General features: G+C 38.0%; 1 protein-coding gene across 3 annotated transcripts in view; it reads left to right on the top strand.

Annotated features, from left to right (window-relative positions):
* Positions 1 to 17385, top strand: part of MMP16 (matrix metallopeptidase 16) — a 195976-nt gene that overhangs the window by 55289 nt on the left and 123302 nt on the right. The window contains exon 1 of one of the 3 annotated variants that reach the window (XM_050708948.1): positions 6426 to 6450. The exons of the other annotated variants lie outside the window; for them this stretch is intronic. Within the exon in view, the coding sequence (XP_050564905.1) occupies positions 6430 to 6450 (21 nt within the window). The 5' untranslated portion in view covers positions 6426 to 6429. Of the gene's footprint in view, positions 1 to 6425; positions 6451 to 17385 lie in introns of those variants that run through there. 3 annotated transcript variants of the gene reach the window in all.

The raw sequence follows: 17385 nt of genomic DNA, 5'->3' as shown, positions 1-17385 counted from the left end.
TACTGTAAACTAATTAAGCTATATTAGTAAAGTCACACATTTTTTCATTATAAGATTTGTAATTCAGAATTTCCTCCCAGTTCTGAAGATAATTTAATAAAAGTTCCAATCATAATGAGATCAAGGGACATGACATGACTGACAGGTGTTCACATCATACCTGGTACTTCAGAAAGCATAAGGACACTTAAGATTCTGTTACTTCTGCCTAAAGCAAAACCAAAATACGTTCAAATCCTAAAAAAAAATGCATCTGTAATAATCAAAACTGGGCTTGCATTGCTTTAAATATTAGTACGGAAAGAATTGAATAATTTGCTTAACAACATTTACTGTGTTTATATGTTTTGTAAAGACCTAATTTTCCTTCTTTTTGATTTTTCTTCTATTAATATTAAATGCAATTAATAAAAATCCTCTAATAATTTTTAGGAAGGGAATACACTACTTTGTCAGCTTGCTGGTCCCCTCTCCTCTCCTCTCCTCTCCTCTCCTCTCCTCTCCTCTCCTCTCCTCTCCTCTCCTCTCCTCTCCTCTCCTCTCCTCTCCTCTCCTCTCCTCTCATTTGAAAGAAGCTAATAAAAAATTATTTTTGAGTAAAAATATCACTGGTAGGCTGAAGTATTCCCAGAACTGAAAACTGAGGCAAGAACCTGGAAATTGCAGGACAATAGCAAACAGTGCCAGACATTGACAATTCTTTACAGAGATGCCTCCAGGATAAGCTGGAAGATATCTTTAACACATATTAGTGTGTTCCATTACATTGCATACACATTAGTATCCATTAGTTGGTATGGGTCACAAAAGTACTATGAATTAAATCAGAAATGGACTACTGAGGTAGAAAAGTATGGTTTGTTTAGATAAGCTAAGAGGAAAAAAGTTGCACTTATTTTTTTTGGTCAAAAAAAGTTATATATACATATATATTTTTTTTTAAAGATAAAAAAGTATCTTTATAGCTGTCTGACATTTAAGGTGGGAAGTGAGAAGCAGACATCTTGAAAGCACACTTTCACCAGTCTGTATAGAGAAGGGAAAAGTAAAGGCTTGCTGTCATTCTTGGAATCTACTGTAGCCAACTTGGTTGAGGAATAGAAACAACAAAATCACCTGAAGGATGTGATGTTGTTGAATTGGAGAACATCAGTTAATCTATTCCAAAAATACTATGTAAGAATAGACAAGGACAGATGTATGAAGAACTTTATTTTAAAGTGTAAGGAAAGTTATTACAAATAGCATTTCTTAGATTCGGCTATGACTAAGTAATTTCTGCAAACAGATGAAAATCTCTGCTTGGAAGCTAATTTGGGTGAAAGTGTCTGTAAAATGACAAAGGTTGTGGTGTTAGGAAAAAGCAGCAGTAGTAGCAGAAGATGGACAATAGTCTTCAAACAAACATACTTAACAAACTTGGGGACTTGGTAGAAAAGGTTGCTTGTGAAGATAAAGTAAAGGATCAATGAGTGAAGGATAGCTGGCAGTTACTGAAAGGGAATATGTTAAAAGCAGAGTAGCAAACTATTGTATTGAGGAGGAAAGGCAGGAAATATACTGAGAAATACAGATTCATCAGGCTTCACAAATGAGGTACATGAAAGCTTTGGGGAAAACTTTCTGAAGGTGTTAGAAAAATAAATTAGAATGAAAGAATGATAAAGGATTGTGTTGGTCCTTTGCTTAGCAAGGAAGAAGGGTAAAAAACATTAAAAACAAAATCCCACTCAGTTCTGCAGGCACATATTTAACAAAATAAAATTACCAAATAGGTACAAACACAGAATTAGAAAGGAACAATTTAAAAGAATATTAATGTAACATGATGTATTCATGTTGACAGGGTCCAATTTAATTTGCCTTTAAGAATTTAGAAAACCTAACCAAGTCAGTCCCTGAACTATTAGCAAACATAGTCTGTAGCTTTAAAAATGGAAAAGTAGCCTACTGTAGAATTATATATGAATGAGTGTAACTTCAGCATCTGGAAAATTATTAGAACAAATTATTATGCATTCAATATGCAGGTACCTAGAAGATAAAAAATAATAAAAACAGATAGTATGTTTTGTCAAATACAGTCTCATCAACATACTCTACTTTTTTAGAAAGATTTTTTTGAGTTATTTGGATGTAGAAAAGGATAGGATTAATTCTGACTTCAAGGAAGGTTTCTTACACTGTCACATGAAGGACTCTATAAGCAAATTAGAAGAACATGTAGATGAAATTAAGGCAAGGTGCATAATTACACCTTGTGAAGTGCAAAATTAACAGTTGGAAACTGTACTTAAGGCTGAGTTATCAATGGATGATTTTCAAAGAGGATGGACTGTGCTGGTGCTGATTTTGTTCAACATTTTATTAAATTATTTGGTAACAGACTAAAAAGTATTTATAATTATAATTATGGAGGAGTTCTGAGACTTTTGAATCATTTTCAACAATGGGAAAGAAAGGTCATTATGGAATGGAATGGAATGGAATGGAATGGAATGGAATGGAATAGAATAGAATAGAATAGAATAGAATAGTTCAGTTGGAAGGGACCTTCAGAGATCATCTAGTCCAACTGCCTGACCTCGTCAGGGCTAACCAGAAGTTAAAGCACATTTAAAGCACATTAATGAGGGTATTAGTGCCTGAACACTAACAGGCATGGGGCATCAACCATTGTAGGAAGTCAGTTCCAGTGTTTGACCACCCTCACAGTAAAGAAATTTTTACTCATGTACAGTCTGAACCTCTCTTGGCACAAGTTTGTGCCATTCCCATGCAGGAATTGGAAAATTTGAGATGGTTTTTACCATTGTGCTGAAATTCACAAATAAACACAGACTTTTTGTCATCTAAAAAGATAATAGTTTTGAAAAACAAATATCAGATATTATTCCAGTTGTATTAACCAGAATTCCATATGCAGTACTTTTGTAAGTTATTAGTTTTAACCTGCATGGAGCTGATGAGCTGTTGGTGATAAAGTAATGTGTCCACTGTTTGCCTCCACACTATAGAAAAAAGCTTAAAGTGAGGGTATGCCCAGACAAGAGCATCAAAACTATGAGAGGTATGGAAATGGCCTCAAACTGTGCCAGGCTAATAGACGTTAGGAGGAAATTTCTCATGGAAAAGAGTGGATAGGCATTGGAAGAGGCTGCCCAGAGAAGTGGTGGAGTAGCCATCCCTGGAGGCTTTTGAGACGTGGATGTGGCACTTAGGGACATGGTTTGGTGGTGGATTTGGTAGTGTTAGGTGGTGGTTGATGATCTGATGGATCTTTTCCAACCTAAATGATTCTATGAAAATTCACTTTTGAGTGGAGAAATTTTCGCCTAAATGGTGGAATGCATAATAACAGACTTCTGGTATGTAAAAAAAAAAAATGTTATAGACAAAAGAAAGACATCCATGTGGGTAAAGAGCTAATAATTAGCTTAATTTAAATACAAAAACAAACAAACAAACAAAAAAAACACAGAACCAACCAACCAATCAAAGTCCAGTGCTTTGGATTTGCTACTGGAAAAAAATATTACCTTTTGTAAATGAAGTGAAGGAAAGCTGATATCAGGAAACGGTGTGTATTCTTTTTTCATTGTGGATTTCATTTTTCATTTTTAAGAAAAATAATCAGTAATGAATAGTTTAGATGCACCTAAATCTACCTTGGAGATAGGGAAATGACTTAATGACTCCTGTACTCTCAAATGGCCTTACTTTTCTATGATTTTTTTTTGTTTTGTTTTGTAAAATGTAATGTCAAAATTCTGATTTTGCCCTTATAAAACTTCTTTTAAAATTTCTGTTTAATTTGATGTATGAATTTGGTCTTTGTATTTGTGGAATTGGACAAGTTACTTCCAATGTGATGCCTTCTTAATTAACCAGTTATTCTAAATAGGTTAACACATAGAGGACGGAACAGAATTTCTGAATCAGCTCAAGATGAGTCAGACTTGCTAGACTGCTGCTATTTATTACACCACAGATATTCTCTCCACAGTTTTGCATGAACATTTTTTTGTCTTGCAGATGTTCCAGATGTGCATCTGGAGTACAACAGTCTCTCAGTTGTAGACTGAGAATATCACCTCACCTATCTATAAGAAGGGCCGGAGGGCAGACCCGGGGAACTATAGGCCTGTCAGTTTGACCTCAGTGCCAGGAAAGCTCATGGAGCAGATTATCTTGAGGGTCATCACGCGGCACTTGCAGGGCGAGCAGGCGATCAGGCCCAGTCAGCATGGGTTTATGAAAGGCAGGTCCTGCTTGACGAACCTGATCTCCTTCTATGACAAAGTGACGCGCTTGGTGAATGAGGGAAGGGCTGTGGATGTGGTTTACCTTGACCTCAGTAAGGCTTTTGACACCGTTCCCCACAACATTCTCCTCAAGAAACTGGCTGCTCGGGGCTTGGACTGGCGTACGCTTCGCTGGGTTAGAAACTGGCTGGATAGCCGGGCCCAGAGAGTTGTGGTGAATGGAGTCAAATCTGGTTGGAGGCTGGTCACAAGTGGTGTCCCCCAGGGCTCGGTACTGGGGCCGGTCCTCTTTAATATCTTTATCGATGATCTGGATGAGGGCGTCCAGTGCACCCTCAGTAAGTTTGCAGATGACACCAAGCTAAGTGCGTGTGTCGATCTGCTCGAGGGCAGGAAGGCTCTGCAGGAGGATCTGGATAGGCTGGAGCGATGGGCTGAGGTCAACTGTATGAAGTTCAACAAGGCCAAGTGCCGGGTCCTGCACCTGGGGCGCAACAACCCCAAGCAGAGCTACAGGCTGGGAGATGAGTGGCTGGAAAGCTGCCTGGCCGAGAAGGACCTGGGAGTATTGGTTGATAGTCGGCTGAATATGAGCCAGCAGTGTGCTCAGGTGGCCAAGAAGGCCAACAGCATCCTGGCCTGTATAAGAAGCAGTGTGGCCAGCAGGTCTAGGGAGGTGATTGTCCCCCTGTACTCGGCTCTGGTGAGGCCACACCTCGAGTACTGTGTTCAGTTTTGGGCCCCTCGCTACAGGAAGGACATGGACGTGCTCGAGCGAGTCCAGAGAAGGGCGACCAAGCTGGTGAGGGGTCTGGAGAACAAGTCTTACGAGGAGCGGCTGAGGGAGCTGGGCTTGTTCAGCCTGGAAAAGAGGAGGCTCAGGGGCGACCTTATCGCTCTCTACAGTTACCTTAAAGGAAGCTGTAGTGAGGTGGGGGTTGGTCTGTTCTCCCACGTGCCTGGTGACAGGACGAGGGGGAATGGGCGAAAGTTGCGACAGGGGAGTTTTAGGTTGGATGTTAGGAAGTACTTCTTTACCGAAAGGGTTATTAAGCATTGGAACGGGCTGCCCAGGGAGGTGGTGGAGTCGCCATCCCTGGAGGTCTTTAAAAGACGTTTAGATGTACAGCTTAGTGATATGGTTTAGTGGAGTACTTAGTGTTAGGTCGGAGGTTGGACTCGATGATCTTGAGGTCTCTTCCAACCTAGAAATCTGTGTCTGTGTCTGTGTCTGTGTCTCCAGGCTTCTTTTTTGTTTATTTTGGGACTGTTTGATGGAAGTGGCAATCACCATGTCTGAATATATCACATTAGAACTCACTGAAATCACAGATTTTGTCCCACAGACAATTCCAATATTTTGGCATTTGTTTTCTATCTATCTCCCTTACTAGATCAGATGTCCACTATGCCTAGTTTCACTTAGGTGAGACTGCAGTGCCTCATGGAAGATGTAGTTCAGACAGATAAAGAGGTATTTCACAACTGACTCATAACAAATAACATTGAGTATTCCATTTGCTTGCATGACTTTTGTGACTTTTGTATTGGAATAAGAATTTAAGCTTTGATAATTATTCCTGATTTGCTCCTGTGTTAGCAAAAGAACCATAAGCATCAAGCTGTGAGATTCAGTAAGGAATACTTGAGGAGCTGCACTAGTGTAATCTTTTGTTTATTTTCTTCTTGCACAGCTGATAAACAATACTTACAGGCCTGCAATTTTTAAGCAGGATTTTTCTGTTTTTCAAAGTTGAAGTGGTTATATAAAAAGGTTGTTTGGCTGGCTGTTTTTACTTCTGGTAAAACAGCCACATTTTCTATTTAATCTATTATACTCTGGTTGTAGTTTATTTATTCTGAAAAATAAATAGTAGATCACCATGTCATGTTGCTTTCAAATAGTTGTTTACTAAAGCTATAAAGTTCCTTGAAAGCATTTAAGTATTTGCTGTTTTGTGGATAATGAAACAAACCTCACGCAAAACTTCTGTCCATTTAAACAATAGCAACCATTTTTCCTCACCCATTGCAATGCTTTTGTTTCTGGTTCAAAGAATGGCAAGTTTTCATTACTCATTTATCTTCATTGATTAGCTTTACTTTTTATTATTATTATTATTATTTTATTTTTTTTAGTGTATGGCTGCTGTCCTGCAGGAAAATGGTGGGAATTCCCAAATCAGTGAGTGAGGCAAAACCTTCATAGATGCTATAAGCTATTGCTTATTTCTTAGCTTTATATGTGTTTTCATTGGTCTAATTTGTGGATCTTTTACACAGGTAGTGACAATCTAATATTTAGCTTTTTCTTCATTCTTCAGAAAAATAAAATAAAATAAAAAGAATCTGCCTTCATTTCCTTTTCTTTTTCTCGGAAGATCCCAGGCAGAAAAACAGCAGAAAGGCTTCTAGGAGAGATATACTACAAGTACCTGTGTAGTGGAAAATCTATGTGAGCTTTCTTCCTTCTTCTAACTACTGCTGAGAGGTTTCTGTTCATGGGGAAGTATGGAAGGTCACTATCAGGGCATCCACAGGCCCTGAGAGCAATGAACTAAAATAGGAGTTCTCCATTTTACTCCCTGCCTTCTGCTACAGATAGCACTTCAATCATTTCAACCTGTATCTGCAGCTATCGTAGCTGGATTTTGATTTATCAGTATATTTCTGGTGTTAAACGTCACACAGCACTACCTCCAGCCTCCCTGCTGCAGAGGAATCTACTGCGTTGTCTTTCATCTGTGACTTTAAAACTCCTCAGGGCTTTGGCCCTGTTATTCAGTATAATTACATATTTTAAGCACTGTATAACTTTTGTCAGTACCAGATTATATAACTGAATGCAGAAAATTATACTTTGTGATAACATTTCTTTTTTTCTCCAAGAAGCAGGATGATGTTTCAATTTATTTGTTTGGATTAGAGACAGCCTTATTATACTGCAACCCCTAGTTAAGCATACATGAAGTTGATTAAGTAATTTGCTATTTTGCCTTTTTATCTTTCATTCAGTCTGTCCCATCTCAACTGGACAAACAGGGCTCTTTGAAGTTTTCCTTTATGTCAGCTTCCATGTGTGGCAAGAACAACAACAAAACAGTTAATAGTTAACAGTTAGTCAGGTATTAGGGGCCACTCTAATAACAGTAATTACATTCAGTATTAAAAACAAACAAACAAACAAACAAATAGTATAAAGCTAGGTGATTCTTTCCCCAGTAAGTTTTTTTTAAGCTTTGCAACATGGAGGACCAGCTTCCTTCCTCCATTACACCGGTATAAAATGGAAATAATTCCATGAGGGCCATCAGAGTTACTGAGGTATGTTTTTCACCCAAAGGCTGTGGGGATAGGGGGATAGGGCACCTATATTCTGGATAATTTAAAGAGAGTCATAGAAGTGGTTTGGGTTTAGTCAGAACTTGTGTGACCTCTTACCTGGTCCAAAAAAACAAAGCGGCATTACTATAGAAAAAGGTGACAAGCAGGAATTGAAAGAATAGGAATGAAATCAACTTTCTGTTATCAATGAGAAGATTATGTGGTCTGTACGTAGGTCGTGCTATGTATTCAGTCAGCACAGTTAATTCTGCTCTGGTCTTTGTGTGTGTGGCAGGGCTCAGAAGTCCAGAAGCCATGTGGAAGTGGTTGTACCATTTCTTGATTTGAGCTGACTCTTCATTTGGGTGTTCTTAGTGAGCCTTCCAAGAAAGAAAGACACAAAGTGGCAGGAAAGTGAAAGTAGAAGGAGTTGTGAACAGTGTCAAAAGCACGAAAATGGATCAAATGTACAAAGTTGATAGAAATCACAGAATGTCTGAAGGTTCAAAGGCACCTCTCCTTGCACTGGGGAGTACAGAAAAGGAAAAAAATAATCCAGATGTGGTCTCTGGACCATATCAATGAGATAACAGGAAATTTCTTCAAGGTTTGGAAAAAGGGATCCCCCAAAAGAGGCAGAAGCAGAACAATTGTACTGGAGTGAGTAAGACCTTATATGATGGTCCTAAGCAGAGCTGGCTTGGATGTTTTTGCACCTTCAGCAGATGTTTTGAGGGAAGGGAACAAATTTAAGAAGCAAGGAAAAATATTACGGAGGTAATAGCAGGGGTAAACAAAACAGTGCTCCAGAGTATGGGCTTTTTTTTTTTTTTTTTTTTTCCTTCACCCAGGAATATTTTGCATACATTTGTATGAATGCATGTGGAGTTTTTGAGAGAAAGAAGACTGAGTAAATGTCTCCAAGATGTTCTGTAGGTGTGCTTAGGATCTCTCATAGATGCTCTGAGAAAATGCAATGTGAGCTGAGTTGAGTCCAAAAGATCTGTGCTTGCATTGACGTAGTGCTGAGTTTGAACGGGTGTACTTTATATCTCAGGAGGGCCTTTTTAATTCAGGCTTATCTCCATGTAAGGCAGGGTAATCATGTTTGGCTTGTAGGGCAGGCACCTCTTGTAATGCACCGTGTAGACGGATGTACATTGTTGCCAGAAAGATTATATGTTATGGAACCTCTTGTCATGGAAAAGGCAGGGAAGGAAGGTGGTGGAAAGCTGGAGGGAGGTGACTGAGTACTGCGCTCAAATTTAGTGCTTTGAACTCCCAAGGAGGGTAGTGAAAGAGAAGACATAACATTTTCTTACAGTTTGTAGAGAGTCCAAATGGGGTCTAAATAGGAATAGTCCAGGATCACGTGTGAAAGATGAACAAGGCAGAGGCAGAGCTATGAATGTAAGTCTAAGGAAGGAGAGGGGCAGTTGGATGACTGCAGGGAAAGCCTCAGGAAGAGTATCAATCAGGTTTTCTGAGACAAGTGGGTAAATAAATGGAAGTAAACTATACAATCACATAAAAGGCTATAAAATACATGCCTTTTAAGAAGGATGACTGTTTAAATAGCTGGTTCTTGAAGGAATGTCTGATTCTTCTAAACTCAAAATGTATTGCAATTTATTGCAATTTATTTAATTCACAAGGAAACCATGGTGAGGTGAGGTGCAGTTGATATCAACTCTCTGTATATTTCTATTTCTGTGTAATCAAAGGGCAAAGAGATGTAGTTGTTGAAGATTTTTCCAGCTGCAGTTTCTCCCTTTACAGTGTAATTACCACACAGCTGCTTTAGAGCATACTTCAGGTTGATCATATGAATTTAGTTCTGCTGATGCCTGACTGTATGTTTTTATTTGAGAGAGCTTACGCATGTCATTCAGTAATGTTTCCTATTTTCATCTACGGCCAGTATGCTTATAATGGGAAGTGGCTATAAATGGCACCACCAGGTGCAGACATGAGAAACCAAGCAGAAGAATCTAATCACAATATACCCTCAAGTTTTCCTTTTGACAGGAATGATTTTCTTCTGCAAGATACAAACCCTGGGTTTCCAAATAAGTCATCACAACAATCTTGAGAAAAGTGTTATATTTCAGCATTATCATTTGTGAGGTTTTTGGTCTTTCACAGTGAAAGTCTAATGCCTGTTATAGGGTAGGAAGGTGATGGGGAAGTTGAGGTTGTGGTACCCTGCGGTTGTTCTTTTGACATGTTTGGGAGATGTATGAGGTTACATGGTAACCAGCATAGTAACTTGTGATACAGATGTCCTTTTCTGGTCAGAGACAGATCTGCCTGTAAAACATAGTCCTGACTTTTATGCTGCTTTTGGATTAAGTGATAGGTAGCTCAGTTTCAGATATGTTCTCAGAATGGAAACACTGAAGTGCGTACATGCTCCTTACACTCCTTAAAGCTGTCAGCCTCCTAATGCCAATCCACCAGCTGCTTGTGTTTTTTCATGTTGTTTTTTTTTGTTGTTGCTGTTGTTTGTTTTGTTTTCTTTTTAAAATTCTTTTCTTTACATTTTCTTTCAACTGCACCTTCTTGCCTCGCCCCCCCCCCCAAAAAAAAAATTGAGAAAACAGTTTGACAGTGATTTGGGAATTATTTACAAATGTGAGAATAATTTATAAAACCTTAACTGGCAGTAAGCCACATATATCCTGCAAGGTGTAGGTGAAGAAATAAACATCAAAATGTTTTACACACATCATAGTTATATAGCAAAATGTTTCCTACAGGCACTTATTGAAACCTATTTAGAGCAAATACAATGTTTTGGCTTAGAAATACCTTTGCTTATGTAGATATCACATAAATTTAAACACATGCTATTTTGCTATTCTTGCATTTTGTGTCTTACATCATACCCATATCCCACTTGTCTCTCTTTGCCCCTCTTCCTCTTTTCCTCCCTGTGATCCCATTTCTGGTGTCTTTCCCAGACATTCAGCATTTCATTATGTACAGCAGAGGTCTCCAAGAATTAAGTCTCCCATCTGGGGTGTGATGGCTTCCCTTGCTTAAGTCTTTTGTACATTACGTTTTGACCATGGAATTCACCTGCCTCGAGCCAGTTTATCCCAGAAATCTGTGAGACTGAGTAGCTGGGTGAACTGTGAATAATGCTAGGTGATCAAATATTCTGAGGAAGCTTCTTGGAAGGATGTAGACATGAAACAACAGAGCAAACATTGAGTCAAATTTGTTATTAAATTACATATCATTGTGATTGGTTAGCATTGCATGCCATTCTAAACCTGTGTTATGTCAATAATTTCTGCAATATTCCTTCACAAATATCAGCAAAATTTGGGGATGTGCAGTTTCTCTAATTTACATATTCTTATATCTGAGATTAGTCAGTTTTCCCAGACTTTGGCTGCATCAGTTGAGATGCATTTTATGTTTCAAAAGCAATAGCAGAATGTTACTTTATTTTAAGTAGTGTCATCACAAGATTAAAAGAGAATGCCTTGTAATTGAAATTCAAAAATTCAAATCTCATTTCTTGACTTTTTTTTTTTTTTTTTTTTTTGGTCTGCATCTGTACTAAAGACAGTACTGTCAAGGTATCTGGATCTAGATCAGAAACTGATCTGCCTTGAGAGTTGTACCATCTGGAAGCTCTTACCTTTCTAAAGTGAAAGATGTGTTTGTTGTTTTTTTTTTTTTCAAATAAGAGATATTTTGATTTAGAGTCACAGCTGTAACCAAGCACTGCTTGGCACATCTTAAGTGGTGGATGGTGCAAAAATGACTTCAAGCCAGGTTGGTTTCTCACAGAGTCAGTCTCTGTTCACAGGTGAAAAGACTGTAAGGAATGTGTTTTTGACTTGCAGTGGTTGCCTGAGGTGCCAAGAGGCTTTCAGGACAGCAGCAGTTTTGCTTTCTTTTGCCTGGCATTTCTGCTTTTTGTGTGTTTGGGTCAGTGGGGCTGGAGAGAGCTTGATACAAGCTGTCAAGATTGGAAGGCTGAATGCATTTCATGATCTAAAAATGGGTGAGAATTACTTTTGATCCTAACTGGCTGGAAAGCACTGAGCTTAAATAGGAATGTGGACTGTTTGCAGTGATTACCATTGCATAATAGATGTGGGGGCAGCACCATAATGTAAATGTCATAGCTGGACCTTTTTGTAAATGGTGTGGAGCTGCACCCTGTCCAGCAATGGGCTGCCATCAAGTCTGAATGGGGACTTGGATGTAGCAGAACAGTTTGCTGACTGTTGTTCTTATCCAAAACAAGGATTACCAAACTATGGCATACATTTTTCACAACTTGTACAGCATCTATTCAAAGCAGTATGAAAAATAGTTATTTTATATATATATGTATATATATATATATGTATAAAAGACATTCCACTGCCTTGTTCACAGAGGAGATGGAGGAGATGAATGACAGCTCTTGAGTAGCCAGTAAATGCCGCCTCCATCACCTGTGCAGTTTGGCACAGAGATGTGCCAGCTGCCACCATCACCACATGAGAGAAAGAGGTGGGACAAAAGACTTCCTAAGTGTGCCTATGACCAGCACTGACACTGCAGGAGTTGCTGCTCATTATACCAGGGAATCCATGTGGAAGAAATCATAGAATCATAGAATCATGTGACTAAGTGCACAGTCCAAATGCTTCTGAAATTCAGACAGGCTTGGTGCAGTGACTGGGGAGCCTGTTCCAGTGTGCAACAACCCTCTCAGTGAAGAACCTCTTCCTGATGTCTAGCCTAAACTTTCCCTGCCTCAGCTTAACCACCGTTCCCGCGGGTCCTATTACTAGTGATAACGGAGAATAGGTCACCTGCCTCTCCACTCCCCCTCGCGAGGAAGTTGTAGACTGCGATGAGGTCCCCCCTCAGCCTTCTCTTCTCCAGGCTGAACAGGCCCAGTGACCTCAGCTGCTCCTCATATGTCTTCCCCTCTAGGCCCTTCACCATCTTCGTCACCCTCCTCTGGACACTCTCCAACAGTTTAATGTCCTTTTTGTACTGTGGTGCCCAGAACTGCACACAGTATTCGAGGTGAGATGTCATGTAAATGGCATGTTAGAAAATATAATAAACAACAGGGACTAGCCAGCATGGAACTATCCAGGGATTATGAGGCATTTCAATGTATTTTGCCAATAATTACCTTGTCTTCATGTGCTCAGTTTTGGTTAAAGAAAGCCCATGGCACAACTGATGAAGTAAGACACGTTGGTTTTACCTGAGGTCAGCCTTAGGTGACTTCCTTCTCCTTACCATCCACTGGGACTTGGAGATACTAAACAAACGTGCATGTACAGTGACATCATACTGTCCAGATTTGTGTCCACATCACTCTCCACATTTTGTGCAGAGGACTTATTTGGAAGTATTTTTTAAAATGAAACTAGAACAAATAGAATTGGAGGTGACTTTTACAGATTGTGCTTATTAGATGGCACTAGAGCATCTAAGAGAGGTGATAAACTGTAAATCATACTTTGTGGGTATATTTGACTCCTCTAGACACTGCAGATGTATTTCTATGGCTGTGATTTTCATAGGACTGAGCATCATCTTCACACTCTGCTTTTATTTCTTGTTTGTACTTCTAACTGTAGACTGCTATAATAACGTAATTTTCAAGGGGGTATCTAGTCAGGATACTAAATATGACTATTACTGAATTGTTGTTTTAGTGCTAATGAAATGAAAAGGAGAAACAACTATACACGTACTGAATTGTTGTTTTAGTGCTAATGAAATGAAAAGGAGAAACAACTATACATGGATGAAAGAAATAGAGCAAGCAATACTTCCAGATAGAGTCTAAGTGAAGTTATGTTGGTAGAAAAAAAGATACCATGAACGATTCAAACAAATACATTCTTGAATTCAGTGCTACTGGGTGTTCTGTCCTGCCAGAGAAATAATTATCATCATACATAAATTATTATTGTTTATTATCTCAACAGTGGAAAGTAATAAAGGAGTTGGGGCCACATTTATTCTCTTCTGTAGACTTCTGGCTGATCAGTTAGAGCTAGTGTCAGCTGGCTGGAAAGCAAACTGCAGCTACTCCATGGTACCATAGAGATCAAGCAATGTTTAACATTGATTTCAATGGCAGCAGGCCCCAGACTGCTATTCTGTACCTTTCTCTACTGTTACTCCTATTTTCTTTTCTGCATTATATTATTTAATTCTGAACTACATTCGTTGAATCCATGTATACTTCTATGTATTGCCCTTACTTGCATTTTTCGTGGTTACCAATGTAACTACAAAGCTGCTACCACCCAAAAGTAGCACCAAACTTCCTTGAAGAGTCAAGCATTGCTTGATTGGTGTAGCTATTTTCCAGATGTCCGTAGAAAAAGTTGAAGTCTGAGCAAAGCAGAATGTAAGTAATTCTACCTTGCTGTCATATTTTGAAGAGGCTTACAGAAGGTCAAAGTGTTCCTGCATACCAGAGGCACTGAAAGGTTGATGAAGGACATTGCCTACATATAGAGGACTGAGTAATCCATAAGGGAATAAAACAAAGTAGGAGTTTCATGGAGGTTGTTGGACTGAACAAAATTGTAACTACGTAATAAGAATTTAAGCTTATATCCATATTTCAATTAAAATTATACATTTTTTAACAATTGCTTTGAGGCATTATAAAAACTGTTTTAAGAAGAACACTATTTTCTGAAGTATTCTTTTTCTGACAGCTTTTCTAACTCATTCTTTCTACTGTGTCAAATGATTTGATGTAGTCTCCCAGAATGGGGTATTATGCAAATTTGAAAGTGACAGCATGAAAGAAAAATCAATATTTACAAACATGTTAGTGGTTGTTTTTAGTATTTTGAGACATCACCCTGATATTGTGATTGATTAGACTAAAGGAAAGCATTTTCTTCATCCAAGCTGCTGAATTCTGTTGTGATGGATGCTGCAAGCAAGGTTGTCCTTCTGCATTGACCTTTCTAAAGCTGAACATGTCAAATTCTCATCACAGATGGCATTGCTTAGAGGTTCTTTGTCAGATCCCTTGTCACTGAGACTGTGTTTGAATTTGGGGTCAGTAAAATTGATACTAATAAAAAGCTATAGCACTCTCTGTATATTAACTGAAAATGTATCTCAAAATCATCTATCATACTATTAGGTATCAGAAAGTTAACAAAAATTTTGCCAGAAAAATCAAGCAAAATGAGAACTTTTTCAAAAAACAAACAAAAAATGAACAAACAAACAACAACAACAAAAAACCACCCTGTTCATAGTTTACTTAAATAGTGAAAATATTTTTAAAGTAGGATTTATTATTTTTTCGATCAAAATAACAGTAAGCAGTTGAACACAGAGAATTTCACAAGAGTAAACATCTGCAAAAATTGAGATTAAAGACTACTTTAATCCCAATTTTAATCATATCCCATTTAGATAATAAACTTCTGACTTTCATGTGCTTTAAACTAAGCCTTTCCTCATGTGCAAGTCTGCATGAATTTGTAACACACAAGAGAGGACATTTGGGTCTGAATTTAATTCTAAGTTTCCACAACCAAGTGTTGAAAAAACAATATAAATTTAAGACTTTGTGAAAACCAATGTGTTTGCAGTTCATTTTATTAATTGAAGCATAGGTATCAACACGGGCTTGGGTGTTACAAGCGATATTAAAAGCATTACTTTGCTACATCAAAGTACTGTGAAATAGAGGTCTTTTTCTAAGTTTATACAGATTTTGTTGTAAAGATGGAAAATACTGAAATGAAAGCCAAGCCATTGTTGCTGGGATCAATTACAGTAAAATGATAGTATTTAAGGTGGCATATGGATCTATGGGTCTTGTCACTGATAATAGGGCATGAAAAATGTCTGGTAAGAACTGCTCTTGTGTAGGCACCCTGACTAAATTTAAAAATTCTGCCTAGCTGCCAATTTGTGTCATTTTTTTTAATGTAGTATAAAAACTAACAAGTATATACCATAATAAAAGTTGATGCCAGAGAAAACTGAAATGCAAGTATGTTTTATCAAATGGAAAGCATTTTAAACAATAGAACAGGGGGAAAAGTACCTGTGGAGGAAAGTAAGCAGAGTCAAGTGATAATCATCAAAGCACTTTGAAAGTACGCGAAAGTTAATTTAGCTGTAGTAAAAATAAAATGTGAATGCATTGTGACATTAATTACTCATTTCTGTTTGGCCACAAACACAGTGAATGCATGTACAATATTTTAATTTAATCAGACTAGTACCTGTAGAGTCCCTCTGCAAGTCCAACTGGAAAGTCCATGCTTTTTGCTTTTACCAATTTATTCACATAAAGAAGAGAAACAACATTTGGTTTTAATAACTTGTTATATTTGTTTATACTTTAGATGCATTGTAATATTTATATGTGTGGACTTTTGTATTGTTTTTATTGTCCTGGTCTTATTCCTAATTTGAGAAAAAAATTTAAACAGTTCATATTCACAATCATTGTGATGTTCAGTCATGTGCAACCATCTGTGAAGATATGCATTTTATATACTTTTGTATATTTTATACTTCTTCAGAGAAGTCATGAATTATATAGAATATAAAAATAGGGGGTTAACTTAAAAACAAAACAAAACAAAACATAGCAAACAATCCTTCATGATATAACCATCTTGTCCAGTCAGAAGTATTTAATAAAGAAATACAATACTTAGCCCATATACAATTCCACCTGACCTACTGAGCTGTCTTCCTGAAGAGGCCTTGATTTAATTCTCCAGGCTTTTGATTTTAGTAAGGCCATTTCAAGATTGTAATTTGTTGCTTGAAACTGACTCTCTGAGTATGTGTTCAAGTCCACTATTAGGTTTCTCAGTCTACATCTGAGATGCTGCTCTGGCCTTAACCAGCTTAAATTACCACTTGAGGACTTCTGAGGGTTTGTTGCTGTGTGTAATTATCCATGTTATTCTCTCCCTGATATCTACAAGTTGCCACTTTGCAAAAACCTAGATGCATTTAAAATTTTACATATAAGGGCACAGGTAATGGTTTAAAGATTTGCTGGTTAGGATCACAAAGATGAATGCTTCTCTTGCGTATCTGCTTTTCTATTTAGGTCTTTTTATTGTTTTCATTATTGTGTTCTTTTTCCTAATTTGTTTGAATCTGCTCTTTCAAAGCTGATAATATTCACATTCACCACAGTATAAACTGTCACACTAGTGAATCACTAGTGAAGACGTTGGAAGATACAATGTTACCAACATTAGCAGGGCTCAGGCTGGAGACAGAATTCACAAAATCGTGTTCCAAATCTGCAATCCCTTTACATGGAAGAGAGAAGAGTGTATCTATCAGCATGATATGTAGCACACCTTCAGCTTCCACTCAGAAATATGGAAAAGAGAAGTTTGTGACCTCTAGTCCCTTTGAGTTTTAACAAGCTAAATAAACTTTTGGGTATCTGGTTCACTCTAGCATTTGAAAAGCATTGCCAGATAGCTGGTGCTAAGGGATCAACAGATTTTCCATGGTGGTCTTGCAAATGAAGCATTTACTCATCTTCTCAGACTTTGTCTGCCACATTCCCTCGCAATAGTCTCTTCGACTAGAGGCAACAGGTTGAAGCTCTCCACAGCCTGTACCATCTGTAATGCTATGTGCATAGCAGGAATGCTACTTGAAGTGGTGGGAGGGAATGTCTCCACAGAGAAGAGCACAAGTAATGGTATGGCTTTGCATTCCAGTGGCTAGAATAGGAAACAGGTCTTGGACCAAAAAATGCTTATTGCCCTTTCTGTGAACGAAATTTGCATCCATA

Source organism: Cygnus atratus, chromosome 2 (assembly GCF_013377495.2).
Source record: "Cygnus atratus isolate AKBS03 ecotype Queensland, Australia chromosome 2, CAtr_DNAZoo_HiC_assembly, whole genome shotgun sequence".
In the NCBI taxonomy this organism is placed as follows: Eukaryota; Metazoa; Chordata; class Aves; order Anseriformes; family Anatidae; genus Cygnus; species Cygnus atratus.
The sequence above is the reverse complement of the archived record's forward strand: the minus strand, read 5'-3'. Positions and strand labels throughout refer to the sequence as shown.